Source organism: Condylostylus longicornis, unplaced genomic scaffold, assembly GCF_029603195.1.
Source record: "Condylostylus longicornis isolate FDR11 unplaced genomic scaffold, ASM2960319v2 ptg000163l, whole genome shotgun sequence".
Classification (NCBI taxonomy): Eukaryota; Metazoa; Arthropoda; class Insecta; order Diptera; family Dolichopodidae; genus Condylostylus; species Condylostylus longicornis.
Genome location: NW_026578131.1, coordinates 391,775 through 412,168, shown reverse-complemented (window position 1 = coordinate 412,168; position 20,394 = coordinate 391,775). Strand labels below are relative to the sequence as shown.

General features: G+C 24.0%; 1 protein-coding gene across 6 annotated transcripts in view; it reads left to right on the top strand.

The window, feature by feature from the left end:
- LOC129616211 (ras-specific guanine nucleotide-releasing factor 2-like) overlaps positions 1-20,394 on the top strand; it is a 169,442-nt gene that overhangs the window by 101,810 nt on the left and 47,238 nt on the right. For 5 of the 6 annotated variants that reach the window (XM_055531719.1, XM_055531721.1, XM_055531718.1 and 2 more), the window contains 5 exons: positions 87-233; positions 318-539; positions 10,281-10,877; positions 11,957-12,317; positions 15,177-15,897. In XM_055531719.1, coding sequence (XP_055387694.1) covers positions 87-233; positions 318-539; positions 10,281-10,877; positions 11,957-12,317; positions 15,177-15,897 — 2,048 coding nt within the window. The remainder of the gene's footprint in view (positions 1-86; positions 234-317; positions 540-10,280; positions 10,878-11,956; positions 12,318-15,176; positions 15,898-20,394) is intronic. The other variant, XM_055531722.1, reaches the window with a different exon arrangement.

The window sequence follows — 20,394 nt, the reverse complement described above, 5'->3', positions numbered from 1 at the left end:
AAGAAATTAATTGAATTTTTTTTTTCATTGCTTTTGACGTTTTTTTTTTTGTAAAATTCTTGAACAATGAACTTTAATAAATACAGGTTCGATAGCACATCATCATGCTCTGAGAGCAGATCCTCGTTTATTTAAGGATGACGTAGATATAAGATTTTCTAGAACACTGAATTCATGTAAACTTCCACAAGTACGCTATGCTACACCTGAAAGACTTTTACAAAGACTTACAGGTAAATTTAATATTTGCTATTTTTTATACTAAATTGAATTTTAACTTAATAATTTTCAATAATACTTTATCCTTGTTGTTTTAGATCTTCGGTTTCTTTCTATCGATTTCTTAAATACATTCCTCCTGACGTATCGTGTCTTTACTGATGGAGAAACAGTATTAAATGCTTTAAAGCGGGTATTTTATGAACCACCACTCGATCAACAATGTGATTGTGATCCACAAGTTGACTTATTGGATATACCTGGATCATTTGATGGTGGTTATTCATTGAGGAGAACATCTGCCGCTAGTTCAGTGTCAGGTAATTATACAGTCATTTTTATAGTAATTTTAAATATAAAAAACTATGCCCTGTTTGTAAAGTAATTTAATACATACACCTATTTTATAACTTTTGTTTGTGATAGTCTTCTCTGGATAAGCACCCCTGTTTGTCGTTTTTCAAAATAATTCCTAAATTTGAGTCAATATTTTTCTGAAATTGAAATTAATTTTATTCCAGAAACTACTAGTTTGTAAAACGTTTAAAGCAAATTTCACGATTCAAAATTTAAATTTCTAAAATTAAGAGACGATATTCTTCTATGTAGATCAGGGAATTTGAATAAATACTGTGAATTTTGAATACATAAGTTCCTTCTTGCTTTATTCATTAAAATTACATACATTTTAAAAATGAATATTATTTTAAAATAAAATCACAAAGTGAATATTAAAACATTTAAAATATCTGTGCATTTTATTTTTAAAACTTGACTTTGAATCAGCAATATAAAGCCAAATTTTCTTATTAAACTAATGATTTTGTTTGTGTAAAAACCGTATATAAAGAAAATGAAAATTTAAATATCTAAAAATTAAATAGTTAAAAATTTTTGGTTAAATTATTTTTAAAATTTTGTTACTACTCACCCCAGCTAATGTCGAAATAGACAATGGTATCAAGCCACCGGAAATAATGATGTTATCAATTTGACTTCTCTGCATGAAAATGATTAAAACTTTACGAAATTTTAAATCTTGATTTATCCAATTGCAATTAAAAATTGCTGTTGTTAAATTTCTAGACTCATATAAAAATTCATTAGCCAAAAGGCAACATGGTAAAACTTCAAGAGTTACTGCACATAAATACATTAAAAATGCTATTTTCACTGGATTACTCGTTTCCGGATAAACAATATTAATTACTGATATGCAAAACATGAACGCTGTCACAACAAGTTGAATAAATGTCACTTGACCAATTATTGGGCCAATTAAATTGAACATGCTAAAATAAATTAACATACAAATTATTTTCATGCTTAAAATATAGTTTAACTAATGACATGTTATATATTGTCTAACACATGTAAGAGAGCTGTGGTTTGAGATGAGAGTTATGATTTTCAAAGAGGTTTTACGCAGTTTTGCACCAAAATCATTTGTACATTGAGAGATTTTAAGTAAATGTCTCTTCTTAAATTTAGTAAGCTAGTAAGCATCTCTTTTTTAAATTTAGTAAACAAATAGGAATTTTTTTAAATAGTAAACAAATCGTAATTGTTTTCAATTCATGTGTAATTTTCATGCATGATTCAAGTGCCAAGAAAGTAAAAATACATTTATATTGTTTGTTTAAAAAGATATAAGTTTCATTAAATTTAATTAAATAATACATAGTAAGTTTTGCAAAATTTTAATAATAAAAGTAATTTAATTGTGAGCTTTATTATAAATTATTTACATTATGTTTGTACGTAGTAAAATTTATAAATTAAAATATAGGTTAAATTAAATGTTAATTATGTATATACAAAATAAAAAAGGGATTCTGTAACAATTAAAAACCATAATATGAGAATGAAAATTTACTGAATTTTAATAGCGATTTAAATATAAAATCAATTATTGATGCAATTATAAAATCATCTTAATTTTATTTAATTCAATTTGTATATAAAATTGTACTAGATATGTACGAATATACACTTGAATAAATTATTGATTCATAGTTTTAATTCTTATTCAATATAATTGCATTTATATGCTAATTTATTATAATAATGTTAATTGAATGCAAATAATTTATACGGGTAGTATTTAGAATTTATTAAATTTTTATTTAAAGATTTTTCTACATAAATATTTTATTTGGAATTGATAAATTTTTTATTTTTATATCAATTTATTAAATAAATTTTTACCAATGAAAATTTAGTATTAGATGGATTTTATATTAGGAAAAATGTTAAGTGAAAATTTTTAAGTTACGAAAAAATCTTTTATATTGTCTATGCCAAATTATTGTTTTAATACTTGTTTTATGCTTGTGGTGAGAATTAACGGGGTTTATTCTGAGTGTCGAATCACTAAGTGATAGAGATAATTGTAAAAAGTTTGATATTATTATGTGAACAAAAACATAATTGTTCTAAAATCGTTGCTAAATATTTAATTTTTTTTTAACAAATCTGAGCTTTTTTATCGCTTTAAAGTAAATATTCTCATAAAATATAAAGTAGCACATTGAACTAAATAAAAATATTTTTACCTTAATATAGTTTTGTGATCCTTGATGCAACTAATTAAATTATTATAGTTCTCTTTATTACGGTTATGATTCGTTTTACCAATATTCGATACACGAATATTTAATGCTTTCATATGTCCTAAGAGAATTGCAATATATGTTGGAGGAAATATATCATTTCCAACATTTTGCAATATACATAATATTACTGCTATTATTTGATGGGAAAGTGCAATTAGAAAATATTTGTTTGTATCAAAAGGATATCTTGCATCTAAAGCTAATTCCCTTCTAATTGATGCTTGAACCAATTGTATTATTCCAGCTAAACAATTAACTGTATTATAAATAATAAATGCTAGACCACAACGTCGAATAATTTTAATTAAAACTTGTTTCTCTTTAAAATTTTTAATAATTTTGAGATCAAGTTCTTTAACATAAAACGAAAAATTATATATTTCTTTACGATAATAATGAATTATTGAAAATTTAATTAAACTTGTAATTATAGATGAAGATATTGTTAAACTTGATATTAAATTTGTAAGAGATTTTGATTCAATCATTGCAGCAATTAATGTTAAAACATAAAAAACGTTTACGAAAATATTGATAAGAATTCCATAAATTAAATAGAGAATTTTTTTAATTGGATTTTCTATACAGAAATTAATTCCAAAAAATTTCCATATTAGCCAAATATTTTTAAAAGCTTCATTAGAATCAAAATTTTTTCTGATTTTTCTTTTAAATAGGTTTTTAATCATGTTTTTTACTTGGTCTGATTGCTTTTGCTTTTAAACGATGTTCACTTATTATTTGATTTATTTGGTGCTAGGTACGATTTTTTTTTTTAATTTAAGGTATAAAGTAATAGACTATCAAATTAATACTGCGCTAATATAATGTTATATACGATGTGAAAATTAATAAAAGTGTTAGAGAATGTTACGCGAGAATAAAAAAAAACCGTTTTAACCCTTTCGCTTAACAAAATTTCGATTGTTGCGTGTTAAAGTTCATTTAACAGATTTATAAGGTAATTTAACACCTGATAATTATAATTATTTAAATTGGAAATATTCATATCCGTTTATTATACATTTGTTCATATAGATAAATGATTGCTAATACGATATCCTTAGGAATTTTATAATATATAGCTCTATATTAGAGACGTTAAGGTGCTTAACAACAATTACATTAATGAAATTTTAATTAAATGGGGGATTTATGTATTTAATTACAAGTTATGTCATAAATATACATATTTATTGTACATGTGAGATAAGTAGAGCATAAATAAATAATATTTTGAGTCAGGTAATTATTATTTAAATCTAAAAAATTGGGTTATAGAGGGATTTCGATTTGGAAGTATTGTATAGAAATGATGTTTAGACTTAACGAAAGATGACATTATTTTGAATAGCTTTTTCAAAATATTTTGAGTAAGACTTTCTTTAGAAAGGTCAAAAAAACTTTTCTTTAAAAATAACAGGTAGGACGTTGAATTAACCTTTCAAATAAACTGCTTTCTTTTTTTTTAACTGGTTTTAATTTTGAATTTTATTTATTATTTAATATAGAAACCTTATTTATTTAAAATCATGTAGAAGTACATTGTTCTCTTCTCCAAAAATGTACCCTGAAAATGATTCCTAAATAAATTAGTTTATTAATACCCTTATTATGATCGGTGAAGCGAATGACTAGGCGAGTCGAATGAACTAGAGATTCGAATAACATTTTAAATTATCATCGGTGAATGCTTTCATTCGCCAGATCCAAAATGTTAAATCCAAAATTCGCCTAAAATTTAGGCGAATTCGCTAATCATAATACCAAAAATTTATATTCGTAAAAAATTTCATTCGTTTCGCCGTAATGAATTTTTTCTTTATAGCTTAAATTAAATAATATTCTTTTTTGAACAATTAGCACATTTCATATTAATTGGCAACACTGATTATAATTTTATTATTGAGTGTTAATAAACTTTATACCATTTTACACCATAATATTTTAGAATTAAGTGCATATAAATTGTATATTTTAATACACATACATTCTTATTTTTACATATTAAAATCCTTTTTTTTTATATAATTCTTCAATCTATACGTATTCATGTTATAATAAATCCTTCATCATCAAGTAAAATTTAAGAGAATTCATAATAAAATATCTTAGAAGTTTTCGAATGATGATAAAATTGTGTACAAGGAAAATGCAAATTTCACTATCTGAAAATAAAATAATATACAAATGCATAAATAAATATTATTTATATAAATAATATAATATAAATTTATATATATATATACAAAAACATATTATGAATATTTTATTTATTAAAATCTTGTAGTATAAATGTGTATATGTGCATATATTTATAAAATTATAAAGTACATCAAATCAATTACAAGTATTAAATATTTACATAAATTAATTTTATATAAATTGTATAATATTATTTAGTGAATGCTCTATATGAATGTTACACAAAATTCATATTCTGATTTACTTACAAAATTTTGCTCTGATTTATTTTACAAAATATGTTATTATGTAAGTAGGTCTATTAAAAAATAATGAGAATTTTCAAAAGCGTTTCAAAAAACTGATCTTTCATCACTAATATATCACAGAGACGAAATATTTCATTAAATACCTAACCACCCTTTCACATCTAAACACAAGAAACATATAATATTTTAGGAAGGTAAAGCATATCGTTTCGTAAGTGATATTAATTAATGATGGAAACGCACAAGTAAAACATTTCTATTAACTATGTGGAGATCATTATTTTAGGTTGAAAATTGCTCTGCTATAACATTGTTTTTAAAATTAAATTCATAGTTCTTATCCTTTTTATGATTAAGAGTTTAATTACCTTATTTTATTCCCCCATTTTTATTTACTATGATTACAATTATATAGTCTTCATTTATTTCACGTGAGATGTAGAAAATGTGGGCTGTAGAAGATAGGTTAGCTTAGGTAATAAAGAGATTCTGTTCAACTTTTAACCAAACTATGTATCTTGCAATTTACAAGATTTTTAGATGACTTCGTAAGATTTTCAATTCAAATATATAACTTGCACTTATGTATGTATATATGTGTGTATAATACTTTATATAATATACGAATTTAATTTTTTTTTTTTTTTTTTAGAAAATACTTACAGAAATAATTGTACCAATTGTTAAGTCTGTTATACCACCAGCTTTAAATGCAATTTTCTTTTGTGTTCCTTGCATAAATACAATTAATGCTTTACGAAATCTTATATTTTGTTGTAACCAATCACATTCATATATTGATGTTGTTAATTCTGAATATTCATAGGTGAATTGATTTGCAAAATAACAGCAAGGAAATATTTTTAATGATAGAGTAAATATAAATATGTATGAAATGATTTTCTCTTCATATGATGATTCAAGTATTGTAGCCTTGACTGCTGACATACAAAACATAATACCAATAAGACATAATTGCACAAATATATCTTTACTTATGACGTAATCTAAATCATTAAACATCCTGAAAAAAAAGATATGAAAAATATGAAAAATATGAAAAATATATAAGCACATAAATATAATATTTGTATAAATAATCTATATACAAATATAGAGTTCTTATGTATATGAATGTATGAATATGTAAATTTGATGATTTTGATGAAAAACAGAGAAAAAATGTTTTTTTTTTTTAATAAAGTAAAAAAATAATTTAACAAATTCTTCAAGAAATTAAATTACATAAGAATTTGCATTTTTATATCACAAATATAAAAAATATTATATTTTTTTTTCTAAGACCTTAGAATGCCATTTCATTTTGGAGAAGAATAACAAAAATTTTTGTTGAATTGAATGAATAAATTTGATGACTTATGTTTTTTTGTCACAGAAAGGAGTATAAAAACAGAAGAATTGATGGGCATTGGCTTAGCTTTTTTTCTTCTAAAGAATATTAAGGAATGTATTATAAAATTTAAGTATTTTTCATTGAATTTATTCCAAAATATTGAAATCATTTGCTATAATAATGCTTATTTCCATCTTTATATTTGAAATTATAGAAAACATTACCTCTGAAAAGAACGGAAAGCATTTTAATTATTGTAAAATTAAACAAGTGAATTTTGGAACCAAAAAAATTTATTATTGCCTAATTAAAATTTCTTTAGTATAAGTCTGAATTTATATATGTATATGATGTTTTTCTCCAGAGGGGATTTTCAAATAGAACCTCAATTCATTGAATTTTAGTTATTTCATATTATTTATTGAAATATGAAATTGGAATTTTCGAATCTGGTTTGTTTTTAGGATGTCGGCACTGCTTTGGCATGTATGTTTCTTTAGGTCTATATAATTACATTAATCTTAAACTAATGAAAAGTACCCACTATGCCTTTCTTCTATGAACTTTGCAAAAATGAAACGTAAAATGTAAAACAAAAATGACAAATTTTATTTTGCCAATGCAGTTTTAAATAAGAATATTTTAACTTACCTTAGAATGATTCTGTGATCTTTAATACATTCAACTAATTCTTTATAATTTCGTCTATCATCAAACAAAAAATGTTTACCAATTTTTATAACTCTTAAACGTAATGCTTTAATATGTGCTATTAACATTATTATATAAACTGTAGAATAACTTTCATTAGGTGATACTTGAAAGAACAGCAATGTATAACATAAAATTTGTATCGGCAATGCTAATTCATAATAATAAATTTTATAATCGAATGGAAACCACATTTCTGTCATTAATTTATGTTTGGCTACGCTTGATATTGTTACTAATATTGTTGTAATTAACATTTGAATTGTAATAAATTTAACAATATTTGTACCTAAATTTATATGATACTTTAATATTTTCTTTTCATCATCACCTTCATTATTATTATTATTACTGATACGTAGATCAAGTCTTTTCAAATACGTTCTCCAATTTAATAATTTATTACTTGAATATATTAATGTTACTTGTTTAATTGTAGATGTTAATGCTGTTAATGTATGCGGTAATATTTGAAATAAATATGCAAAATCCGATGTTGACATGAATGTAAGAGCTAAACTAGCACCAGTATACCAAATATTGCAAACAAAATTATGAAATATAATAAAGCTTATACTTAACATTCGTTGATAAAAATGATCATATTTTGGTATATAGACACCAGTCTTTGACCAACAGAACCAAAAAAAATTAAGTGCAACATTTGTATCTAATTGATCCATTTATTATAGTGTATAAGAAATTTCAAATTTAATATTATTGTACGAATTCTTATAGAGTTGATGTGGTTTTGAACACTTTGAATAGTTGAAAATTTTCAAAATTCTTATTAAGGTTTTAAGACATTTCATTTAATTAAGTAATTATTTCATTATTTTTTTGTTAAAATATTTAGTATGTTGGATAATTGAGGATATTTAATTATAATTTTATTTTTAGCTCTATTTTAGAATTATTCTGTAGAAAAAAAAATTAAAAGCCTCAACGTTAATTTTTCATTTAAATTTGTTGAATTTATTGAAAATTTATAAGGTAGCTGTAGAAAATGCAATGATAAATTTTATAAACTACTATGTAATTCATTAATATATTGGGTTATCTTGTAATTTTCAAAAATTAGAATTTACATGAAAAGTTTGCAAAAAATTTAAAAAATTTGTTTACTTATTTATGAATTAACTGGGTTTTAAACTGTGCAAGCAGGTAATGCATTTGTTGATCTGCAAAATCCAACAATAATTTGCAACACAGTATTTCAAATGCAAATATTAAAATGATTCTTTAAAGGATTCGGACTTTTGTTAACGATTAAAAAAGTTGTAGTTCTTGAAATTGCAAAGATCAGTTTTAAATAGCAAAAATATTCATTGGTTTAACGGAGTTGTATATAGTTTAAGAGTAGATTTAGCTTTAGAATTTATCGATTATTCTAAAATATTTTAAATTTGTTTTATGTTAGAATTCTTTTATTTCCTACTGTAGTTACTTATTATCCTATGTAATAAATGATTGTTTTTTTTTAAATTTATAATTGTATAAATCATACCAATTAAGTTATTTTTTCTGAGTAAAATGTTTAAAATTACTTATATGAATTTATGGCATTTATGTGTTCATATACAAAGAATGGACAATTCAAAGCAATTATTGAAAATTATATTATTATCTACATTTGTTTATTGTATTAGAATATTTAATTACTAAATTTTTGGAATTATCAAAGAGAACTAAATGATGTGGTTACAAATTGATAGATTGATAATACTATGAAGAATGATTGAAAAGTGATTTACATATTTATAAGTTATGAATTAAGGATGAAAAATTTGAACTTAATACTATAGGGTATTAAAGAAACAACATGGAAATTGTAATAGAAAGAATTTTCATTGTTATAGTGTGTATTTGTAATGTCACAGCAGAGATTATAGTAGAATAGAATACATTCTTTTTCTATATTTTCCAAAATTGCTGAAATTAAACATTAAAATTTGAGCTTGATTATAGTGTTTAAAGTTTTAACTAATTTTTTTCCAATTTTAAAATAATACACAAGGTATTAATAATGGCCTTGATAATAGTCTTCTAATTTATGCTTTTAATGCAAATTAAATTAAAAATAATTTATTGATCGAAATCTGCACATACAAATTATACTTTTATCATAAAGGGATTAATTATTTTTCAGATTTTATATATTGCACAAAGATATATTTTACGTTTGTATATTTACGTTTGTATAATTTGTTTAAAAATTACTGTGATACTTTGTATTACATATTTGTAAAAAGCAATTTCTACTTGCATAATAAATTTTCTCTTTACAATAATTCACCATGGCCAAGCATTTCTGTGTATATGAAAATATTTTTCTTAATTTAAGGTATATTTTAATTTTTTAATTCAGCCTAAATTGGAACACTTACAAAATGAATTGCTGTATTTTATTACTATAGTAACAAGATTAAGAGTACATTTGCAAACTTACAATTACAAAATTGTTGCTTTATCGTTTAATTTCCGAGCAATCATTTATTAAACTGAAAAAAATTTTCGTACCTAAAATGCGTATCACTAGAAAATTCATTCAATTCAAAACTTAATTTGCTTTAATGCTATTCATGTAGACACATTATATAAACAAACTTACATAATTATAGGTACAAATTCCTATTCTTAAACATAAAAATTATATTGATTTTGCAAAAAAATGAAATTTACATTGATTCTATGCAAAAACACTTTTGGAAAAATAATCGATAAAAAATATCCTTGCGTAATATCCTTTCCCTTTGTATTCTACATATCCTTATTTTTCTTTTGTTTTTAATTTTTTATTAAATGCTTATTCAGCAATTTTAATAATGTGTACAACTTCCCAAATTCTGTTTCATTTCGTTTTTATCTTTCATATCCTTTAATTTTATACATGTCTTATTCTTTCTTTTTTTTCTCTTTTTTCAACAGGATATTGTTCTGAAGGTGCTGACCGTGATCGCTCATGTAGTACTGATTCATCATATATGCGTTTACGTTATAATCGTAGAATTGCATATCAGCAAATGGGACATCATGATGATTTATCATGGATACCAGAACAAGCTGGTTCAACCTTAACTGGTCATAATGGTCGTGGTGACACTAACGGTATCGGTATTGGAATTACCAGTATTAATACTCTAAGTAGCGGAGGAGGTGTCGGTAATATAGAAAAAATAGCATTAACAAATGTGAACAATAAACAAGCGATATCATTATCATCACCATCGTCAACGATAATAACAGCAGCTTCATCAGCTGCAGCTGCTGCAGCAGTTGCTGTTGGAGGTATAATACAACAAAATCAACAACAGCAACAACAACAGCAACAACAACAGCAGCAACAAGCTCAACAACAACAGCAGCAAGTTCAACAACAGCAACAACAAATTAATCAACATACACAATCTTCATCTGTATCGACAACACCTAGTCCAAAAGATATTCAGGTGAAGACTATTGATAGTTATTTAAGTGTTCCATCAACAACAATAGCTGCATCAGGAAGTTCCGACACATTAACAGGTAAATTTAGTGTAAAAGGAGTACAGAACATTGTGAAAGATAATGGGAATTGTTTGTAATGTAATATACCGTATAAATACTAAATCATTGTTTATTTTGTACATATATATTTGTATGTGCATAATAAAATGTAAAATAGACTGAAATGGAAGTAAAAATAGGATATAGAGAGCAATTATTTGATTGCATACAAACTAAAATTTATTTCATAGGAAATGTTGTTAAAATGGAGTTGGAAAATGTTATTTCATATATATGTATATATTTGTATTGAACAGATGGAGAATTTTTCATCAATTTCATTTTCGGATGACTGCTCACAAATTACCTTCAATTTGAAAATTTAAATTTTATAAAAATTGTTCCTCAATTTTAGTAGATTTATACATACATATACATAGTTCCTGTATGAAATAAAGGAAATCATTAAATAGTAAACATTGCAATGCAGTAATAGCTAGTCTTTATGTACATATATACGTAAATGAGCGATCATAGTTCGTTATTTACAATGAGAATCAAAAATTTTAAAATTCACATTAAATAAATTTTGTATTTTTTATGAATTGGATGTTTGATTCAATACCAAAAATTAATTCAAATTTGTATTATCGTATAAATGTAAGAATTTCTTTTGAATACTTTTATTATAAATATAAGATGTCATTTTTAAAACTTTGTACCACTGCTGCAAGTTTTTTAAAAACAGCTTTTTTGAATTTTGCAAGACGATGGAATTATAATTTTAACGTAATATGTGCATAATGTACATACATATATGAATAATATTGAAGGAACTCTTTCTCTATCCTTTTGCCAATAAAATCAAACAGACGGAGTTAACATTTTAGAAAATGTTTCATATTTTATCGAAATTCCGAATTTATTATATCCGCAGAATATAATTTTATTTTAATAAATTAACGCAAAAGCAAAAAATTTATTAATTTAAGGATAAAAGGCGTAAAATATTTACATTTTAAAAATATTTTATTGTCTTTTGTTTTTTCTTTTTTTTTTTTGTTAAAATTTCGTATTTTAATTTCACATTTCAAAATTTTTTCCTTTTCTGAATATAGAAAACACATTAAGTGGCCCATCATCACCATCAAATTTAAGTTCTGTAACATTAGTTGGTTCAACTGGTTCCGGTTATATTGATCGTAGTGATGATACTACACCAACTGATGAAAAACATTTTAAATATTCAAGAGCACCAACAAGTCCATTACCAGAACGTGTTAATAAAAGTAAAGTACAACAACAACAACCGCAACTAAATCAGCAACAGCCACAGCAACAACAGCAGCAACAACAACATCAAATACAATTACATCAACAGAATGAACAACAATTGCAACAAATACAACAACCAAAACATCGTAAATCAATTGAAAGTGATATTGTTATTTCAGTAGTATCGACTACTGGAGGACATAAGTGCGTTTCAATTTTGCTTTTGGTGTTTGTTGTTTAATTTTTTCTTTTCTCTATCATTTTAGTTTTCTTTGTGTTTTTTTTAACAACACAAAATAAAATTTTAATGCGAAAATATTTCAATGAAATGAGAGTTTATTTGAAAATTTCAATAATAAAGTGTTATATTGGTATTGAAATTTTATAGATTAAGGGTTTTTGTAAAATAGAAATAACTTAAAAAAAAGTAGTGTTAAAATTTGAAAGTCGAATAATGGAATTCTCAAATTAATTTAAATTGTTGAAATTGGAACGTAAGGATACGTAAGGATTAAAAAGTAATAATACTTGTTTTTGTTTTGTTTAAAAATCGTGTGTTCGTGATAGAACTACTCCTAAATTAAATTTTGTTTCTGTTAAATCAATTGGTACTGTTTTGAACAATAACAAGGAATCGAATTTCAACATTAATTAAATTTGTATTTTTTTCTGCTTGAAAATGAAAAAGTTATTTCTACTACAAACAGTTTTACAAATTATTGTGACTACTTTAATTGAATTTTTGCAGTAAACTTAAAGAGAATATTATCTTTCGTCAGATCAAAGTTAATAAAAACTTTCGCTTATGTGCTCACCAGCTTAACTCGAATGCTGTATTTGTCATTGGCAGATAAAGAATAAAAACTTAATTGTCACTCATACGTTTTCTCAGTCATACCCATTTCTATAGAAATTGTGAATATGTATTCGAAAATTTTTTTTCAACATTGCAGTTTGAAAATTTAATTTTTATTTTCCGCAGAGATTTTTCTTTGAAATTAAAGTGCCAAATTCTAACCTACTAACAAAATAAACATAATAAAATTAATAAAGCTAATTAAAAATGAATAAAGAATGTAATGTAGCAACTTATTAAAAATTTTAATAGATCTTGCTAATTTTTATTTCTTCTGTAGCCATTCTGAGATATAACGTATCGTTAACAGCATTTCACGCAGGACCTGATTTTCAAATTTTTATTAGTTTATATTTAGGTTCTCACATTCTGTTCCCGCAGTTGAAAATAGAAAACCTAGATTAATTTATATAATTAGTTATAAATCAGAAGTTTGTTTTATTATTCACAACAAATACTTTCTTAGGTTTGATTTTTTTTCGTGTTTTAGAGTTTGTTTTTAGTTTTTCTTTTTTTGAAATTTAGTTATAATGAATCATCTAGTTTTTTAATATATTTTAAATATAAATGTGTAAATTAAAATATTGAAACTTGTAGTCAAATTTCCAACTCAGTATATTTTTGTTTTGAAAAAATTTCTTTCAATTTGAAAAATTATTTTTTCAATTTGACATTATTCTTTTTTGTATAAAGTTTACACAATAATCTAAGTGAAACTTGGTTTTTTTTTTCAGAGCACCTCAATTACAAAGCCTGAAACTATTTCATTTTACTATTGATATACAAAATAACTTTTTTTAGAAATAAGGAATAGAAAATCTTGTTTATTTATTGTCCTCATAAAAGCAAATCCTTGTGGAAATATTTTAATGATTATTTTATGACCTTGAATTTTTCTATTTACATCAAAATAGAAATAAGAAAAACCAGAAAAAATAGAAAAATCAATAATTTTCTATTTAAATAAAAATCTCATTTTTAAAGAGATGAAAATTAAATTTTTAAAAAATTTGCTTTCTTTTTAGTTTTTCAATTTATTCCAGTTTTGATTTTTATTTAAATTTCTAATTAAGTGCTTTGCTATACACAAAAAAAATATTTTAAATGGATTTTTAGAACTTTTAAAACTTATGAACTTTTACAATTCTTTTTTTTTGTACAAAGATGAAAAACTTATTTATTAGAAAATAATTTACTTTTAATATAATTGAAGTTTAAGGAAAGAGAAATTTGTTTTCTTAATGTTTTTTGTGTGTTTATAAGAAAAATATTTTTAAATTTAAATGAAATTTAATTTTTCAGTCATTTATGAAAAGTGATAAAAATGTCGAAATCAGGTTTCATACTTAAAGTTGTTTTTCTTTTTTAAATTAAGAATTTTGATTTTTTTTAAATTGTAGAAGATATTAAAAATAATTTTATTTTATACAATTTATTGAAGTGGAATCTAAAGAATTAAAATGAAGTTGCAAAATGTTAAAAGTCGGAGAGTCCATTAAAATGTTTTTTTTATTTTAAGCAAAAAAATTAAATTTAATTATTGAAAATTGTTATGTAAATTAATTTCTAAGAAATTTACTCAAAACCAAAATCTTAGTTATAATTGCTTGTGTCAAAAAATCGTTTAATATCAATGTATTATTTATGTATGGAATTTTTATATCAAGGATATGTAGAAAAAGTGTTATATAAATCAACACTGGTCCAACGATTAGAATTTTTCATAATTTCTTCATATGTCAGGAAGTGAAGCATATGTCTACAAAATAAAAAGTAAAACTTCGAGTTTAGTTTGTGAAAATATTCAGCTTTTTGTTTTAGACATAGTTATTTCCCTGCGCCATTGATCTGTGTTGTAAATAAAGGACAAAATTTATGAAAATAAATAAAAAAAATTCCTTCCTTATAATTCCTTAAAAAGAAATGAATCAAGGCAGAAAAATTAAAAAACAATTTTCTTCTCGAACTGGACTTAATTCAGTGACCTACCGCTTTAGTTACAAAAAATGTTTAATTAATTTTATACGAACAATTTTGCTATATTAATTTTTATATTGATAATCGGGGTTTTTGTATTTACAGACACACACGTATTTTTAAAATTTACTTTCTTTGTCTTCAATTATTTTAACAAGTTTCCCTACAATAAAATATTTGCGTGAACATTGTCAATATCAATAATTGAATTTTTTTTCTTATTATTTTAGCGTTGATTCATCAACAATTGTTAGTGAAAGACGTAGTAGTAGTGTATCATATACATCTCCATCAACATATCATTCACAACAACAGCAACAGCAAAATCAACAAATTAGTTCAAATAAGCAACAGCAGCATCAACATTATTTACAACAACCGCAACATCAACAAAAACAGCATCGTCAGTCATTACCAATGGTAACAACAACATTATGTTGTGAAAATCAAAATTCTAATGAAATAAAAACACCATCACCGTTATCACCAAAAAATACAATAATTAATTTACAATCATCGATGGCGCAACAATTACAACAATTAAATATAAATAAAGATAATAATCAACAATATATTAATAATAATGTAAATGTTAGTACTACTAGTAATATTGGTCAGTTTGGTACAAGTGGCGGGGTTGGCGGTAGCGGTGGTGGAATTGGTGGTGGAAGTAATGTATTAGTTAGTGGTACAGGTGGTAGCGGTGGTGGTAGTAATAGTTGTAGTATAACACAAAAAGACAAAAATACATCATTGTCACAACAATATTTAAATCAAGAAACAACTGTTACCTCACCATTGCATAAATTACCGCAAATGTCAATATCACCACCAAAAATGAATTTGTTGACAGATCGTAGACCAAGTGCTGGAGCAAATGTAATACCACATGCAGCATTATGTCAACATCGTCGAAGTTTGCAAATGAATGGTGATGGTGGGGTATACAGGGTGAGTTAAAAAATAATAATTTTGAATTTTTTTTCTTTCTTTTTCTTTTTTTTTTTTTTGTATAAAGTTATTATTGGATTGAATTGCTGAATTTTACAATGAATAATTTTTTTTTTGTGAATCTATTTTTGTCATCTGGTTCATTGATAATTTAGTAATAATGTGAATGAATTTTGTAACTTAAATAATTTATGTTCATAATATTTTGTTATTTGCATGTATTTTTATGGTTTTCTAATTTGATTTTAAATGTTGTAAAGGAGACTTCAGAATTTTTTATATTGTAAAGTTTTTTTTATTAGAATACAGGACAGGAATGTACATAATATTATGTAGGCATTTATAAACATACGATAATAAGTTCCGTTTGCGTCAAAAGTTTTAATTACATAATTTGCGCAATCGTACCATTAACGTGTAAAACATTAATAATTGCACAATTTAAAGTAACTTACACATATCAATATATTTAAATTAGAGCTATTTTATTGCGTATTCACATATATGTTGCTTTAAGGTTTTTTTTCTAAGTTATATCATGTGAGTAATGCGTTCGTTTAAAATTATTGTACTATACATTATTGTGAAGAAGCGAAATATAGTGATATTGGAAAAAAATAGTTAGTACAAAAATTATAAAACTACGAGAACAAGTTGAACTTGTGTTAGCAATTAAATGGTCAACGAATTGTAAGGAGACTTTAAAATGCGGTTCGTTACCATCATAGGATTATTTTTAAAAATTAATTTAATTTAGACTTCTTTTAAAAGTAACTTAATTTTCCTAGTATTAATTGCGGTTTTCACAATGTAAATCTCTTAATGCTGTTTACTAAGTTTGAAACTACATTATGCTTTCTCTTGACTACCGTATTGAAAGTTATATTTAGTAAAAATTATACTTAAATTTTATTTATAAAAATCGACTATCATAACTCGCCACATCGAATGGCTCGAAAATTACTTTAGAAAAGTAATAGTTTTATTTAACAAAAATTTAAAGAAAACGAAACGTTTATAATGCCAGACGAAATTTTCGAGAATAATATAATATTTGCAACTTCATGAAATAAATAAAAGCATCAAATTGATTTAAAGTCTTGTTTCGTTAAACAGGAAAATATTAGCTTTAATTTTTTAGAAAATCAAAAAATAAGTCTCTAAATTTAAAACGGAACACTTGTTGTTGGACATTCAAAACGAATAATCTTTTGTAATATATCAATTTAACTATAATTTCATACGATGATTATATTTTATTACATGTGCATAAATAAAAATAACCTTAGAGAACAAAAAAAAATAAATGTTGAAAAAAATGTATACGTATACAAAAGTACCGTTATGAAAGCGAATATAGATACTAAGGATTGTAATAATGCAATCTTATGTATTATACGTATTATAGATATTGTGAATGTAGCTGTCCAACAAAATATAATGAAAATAAAATAAAAAAATTATGAATGGACTCTAGAGCACATTCGCACAAGAATAAGGAATGAAGTAATTCAAAGAGACTACAAAACGAATGAATAAAAACAAGAAGAGAAGATACAGAAAAAAAAAGCAAAATTATAAAAAAAATAAAATAACTGAAAAAAACAAACATTGTAAGAAGTTGCAAGAAAAATGTTTTACTTTCAGGGAATACGATGATGCACTTTTATGGATTCTTTTTTCCTTCTGCTTATTTTTTTCCATTATTTTTGATTTATAACTGTTAAGGATAACATTATTATAAAGCTAAGAGAGTAATAAAAAATTTAAGAAAGAAATGAACTGAAAAAGTAAATGAAATAAAAAATAGAATGAGTTTTGAATAGCGCATTGCTATAACAATATGGCCAACGTTGTTGAATATTAAAAGCTGCGAATGTAAGAAAAAAAAATACAATTAGTAGATGAAGGGAATAATAAAAAAAAGGAAGATATATAGAAAGAATATAAAAGACAAAAAAAAAAGAAAGCTAGATCTTTATTCTATATTTATAAAAGGGTAATTTCCCGGTCAGTAAATGTTTAACGCGACTATTAGAAGGAACGAAGGCTTGATTTAGTATAGCTTACTTTAGTATTGGCACATTTCTAGATTTCCTTAATTTGTCTAACTAATTTTTTTCGATTGGCTTCCGTTTATAAGAACGTGTGGCAAATTTACTCAGCTCCAGTTCAAGTAGCAATTGGTTGTTCTTTTACGTTTTGCTTAAAAAAATATTCTGCTGGTTCGCGTTGTGTTTTCACCCAAATCTGCAATCTACAGTCATGAGAACAAATATAATTTTTACATGAATGATCGGGAAATTTTTAATATTAGAAACAAACTTATTTTTAAGCATTCAACAAATATAAAATTACGCGATTCTTTTTTTCCTTTTCATTTAAATAAAAAAAAAACTTTCCAATTCAAGATGGTAACAAATAAAAAAGTAAAAATGCAAATAAAAAGTGAAGAAAAATTATTTTTACATTTATTATCTTTGTTTGATAATTTTATTCTTTTAGTTATATCCCAAGGCGCTAAAGAGATGAAAAAGAAAAATGGAGAAAAAAATGATAAAGGAAAAAAAGTAGAGACAATTTTAAATAAAAGAAAAATATTGTTTGTAAAAAGAGAGCAAATGAAGAACAAAAAAAAAAATTGGCCGGAATTTCATTTTCAATAAATCAATTGATTTGAATTTTATTTTTACAGATATTAGAATGAATAAATTTCCGGTACATTCCAATTATAAATTAAATATGAATATAATATGTAGGTATAATATAAAATACACAATCGCAATATTAAAGAAAAAAAGGAGTAAAATAAGGAAAATAAAGGGAACAAATAGAAAATGGTATTTCCACGTTCTCTTTTTTTTTTTTTCGCTTGTTCACTTTGTGCTTATATGGAAGGAAATGATTTTATAACAAGTTCATAAATATTTATTCTATTATTAAATTCTATTGTATAGAAAAAGCAGGAGCGACTAAAAGGATATTGTTTGTAGGAAATGTGATGTGAAATCGTTTTTAATTTCTCAATGTAATCAAAATTAAAATAAGAATATTCCATTTTAAATTGTTGGCAAAAAATTGAAAAATATTTTTAAATGAATGCCAGATGAGAGAGAAATACTACTTATTTTAATTTGGTTCTAAGATTTCTTAATTGTTGAATTATTTATTTAAAATAGAACTTTTTCGTTTTTTTAATTAGATCCTGAGTTCATATTGTCATTGAATATTAATTAGCAATTACAGAAAAAACTCATGAATAATGAAAATTTCGGAATGATAGGAAAAAATATGTGCCAGAAAATTGATGACTGAAATTAAATGAAACTCATCCAGAAAAAGGTTTGAATGCTGTTTCATCTAGTCGATAAAGCAGTAGTAGTGGAAACTATTTTTTAAACGATTTCGGGTCACTATTTCTATCATTTAATGTTAATTATTGAAAGATTGTGATGCTGTAAATGGTAACAGGCATTACTAGATAGCTAGAAATATAGACATTATTAAAACTTTTCCCAAATAGATTAAAAATTAGGTTGAAAAAAAAAATAAAGAAAATATTGTGTCAACATTTACAAACATACCTTAAAGACTGTACGAGTTAATAATTTTAAGAGTTTATAAATTATGTCTACTGGTCGCAAACTTGATTATTTCCGATAAATATTAACAAAACGCAAAAGGTACTTAACAATCAATGCCTATAGAAACTGAATTTTCATAATTTTAATTTTTCTCTTATGCATGATTTAAATTAAAATAAGTAATACTTAAGCTATGTTATTTAACTTTTATAAAATACCAACTTTGTTTTATCTTGTATAAAAATCTAAATTGAAGTGAAATTTATACATTTATTAATATTTTTTAACATACTTACAATTAAAACTCACTTTGATTATTAAAATATTGATGTTTAACACAACATTGTTTTTATAATAATTTTTCTATTACCTTCTACTGTTATGGTAGTAAACCTTTTTTTTTTTAAAAAATGCGATTATTTTCAGAAATCACTTTTGGATAAATGCAATACCGATTTTCTTTTATTTGGTTTTTAATAATAAAAAGTTAAAAAATTTTTTTTTCGTATTTCCTTTAAAGAGGGTGCATATATAAAGTTATTTGTAGAAAGAAAAAAAAAGTGAAAATTATTTTTTCTTCCTTCTTAATTAAAATTATAGAAATTTACTTCTTATATCTAGAACACTGATTCTTATTAAAATATATTTGAAATACAGTTGAACTTTTTTAATTTGAACCATCTACAGATTACAAGGTAGAGAGGTTTTTATTTTTAAATTATTATTAAAATTATAATTGGTATTTATATGGACAAACGTGTATATCGAGCTCACAGTGCGTATTATGTAAAAAAACAAAAATATGTAAACTGCAGGAAACGAGCTTAAAAGTTTACCACTATATTACAGTCGACATGATTGTAAATCAAAACTTATTATACATTACACATTGACACCTAGGTAATTTAAAAAT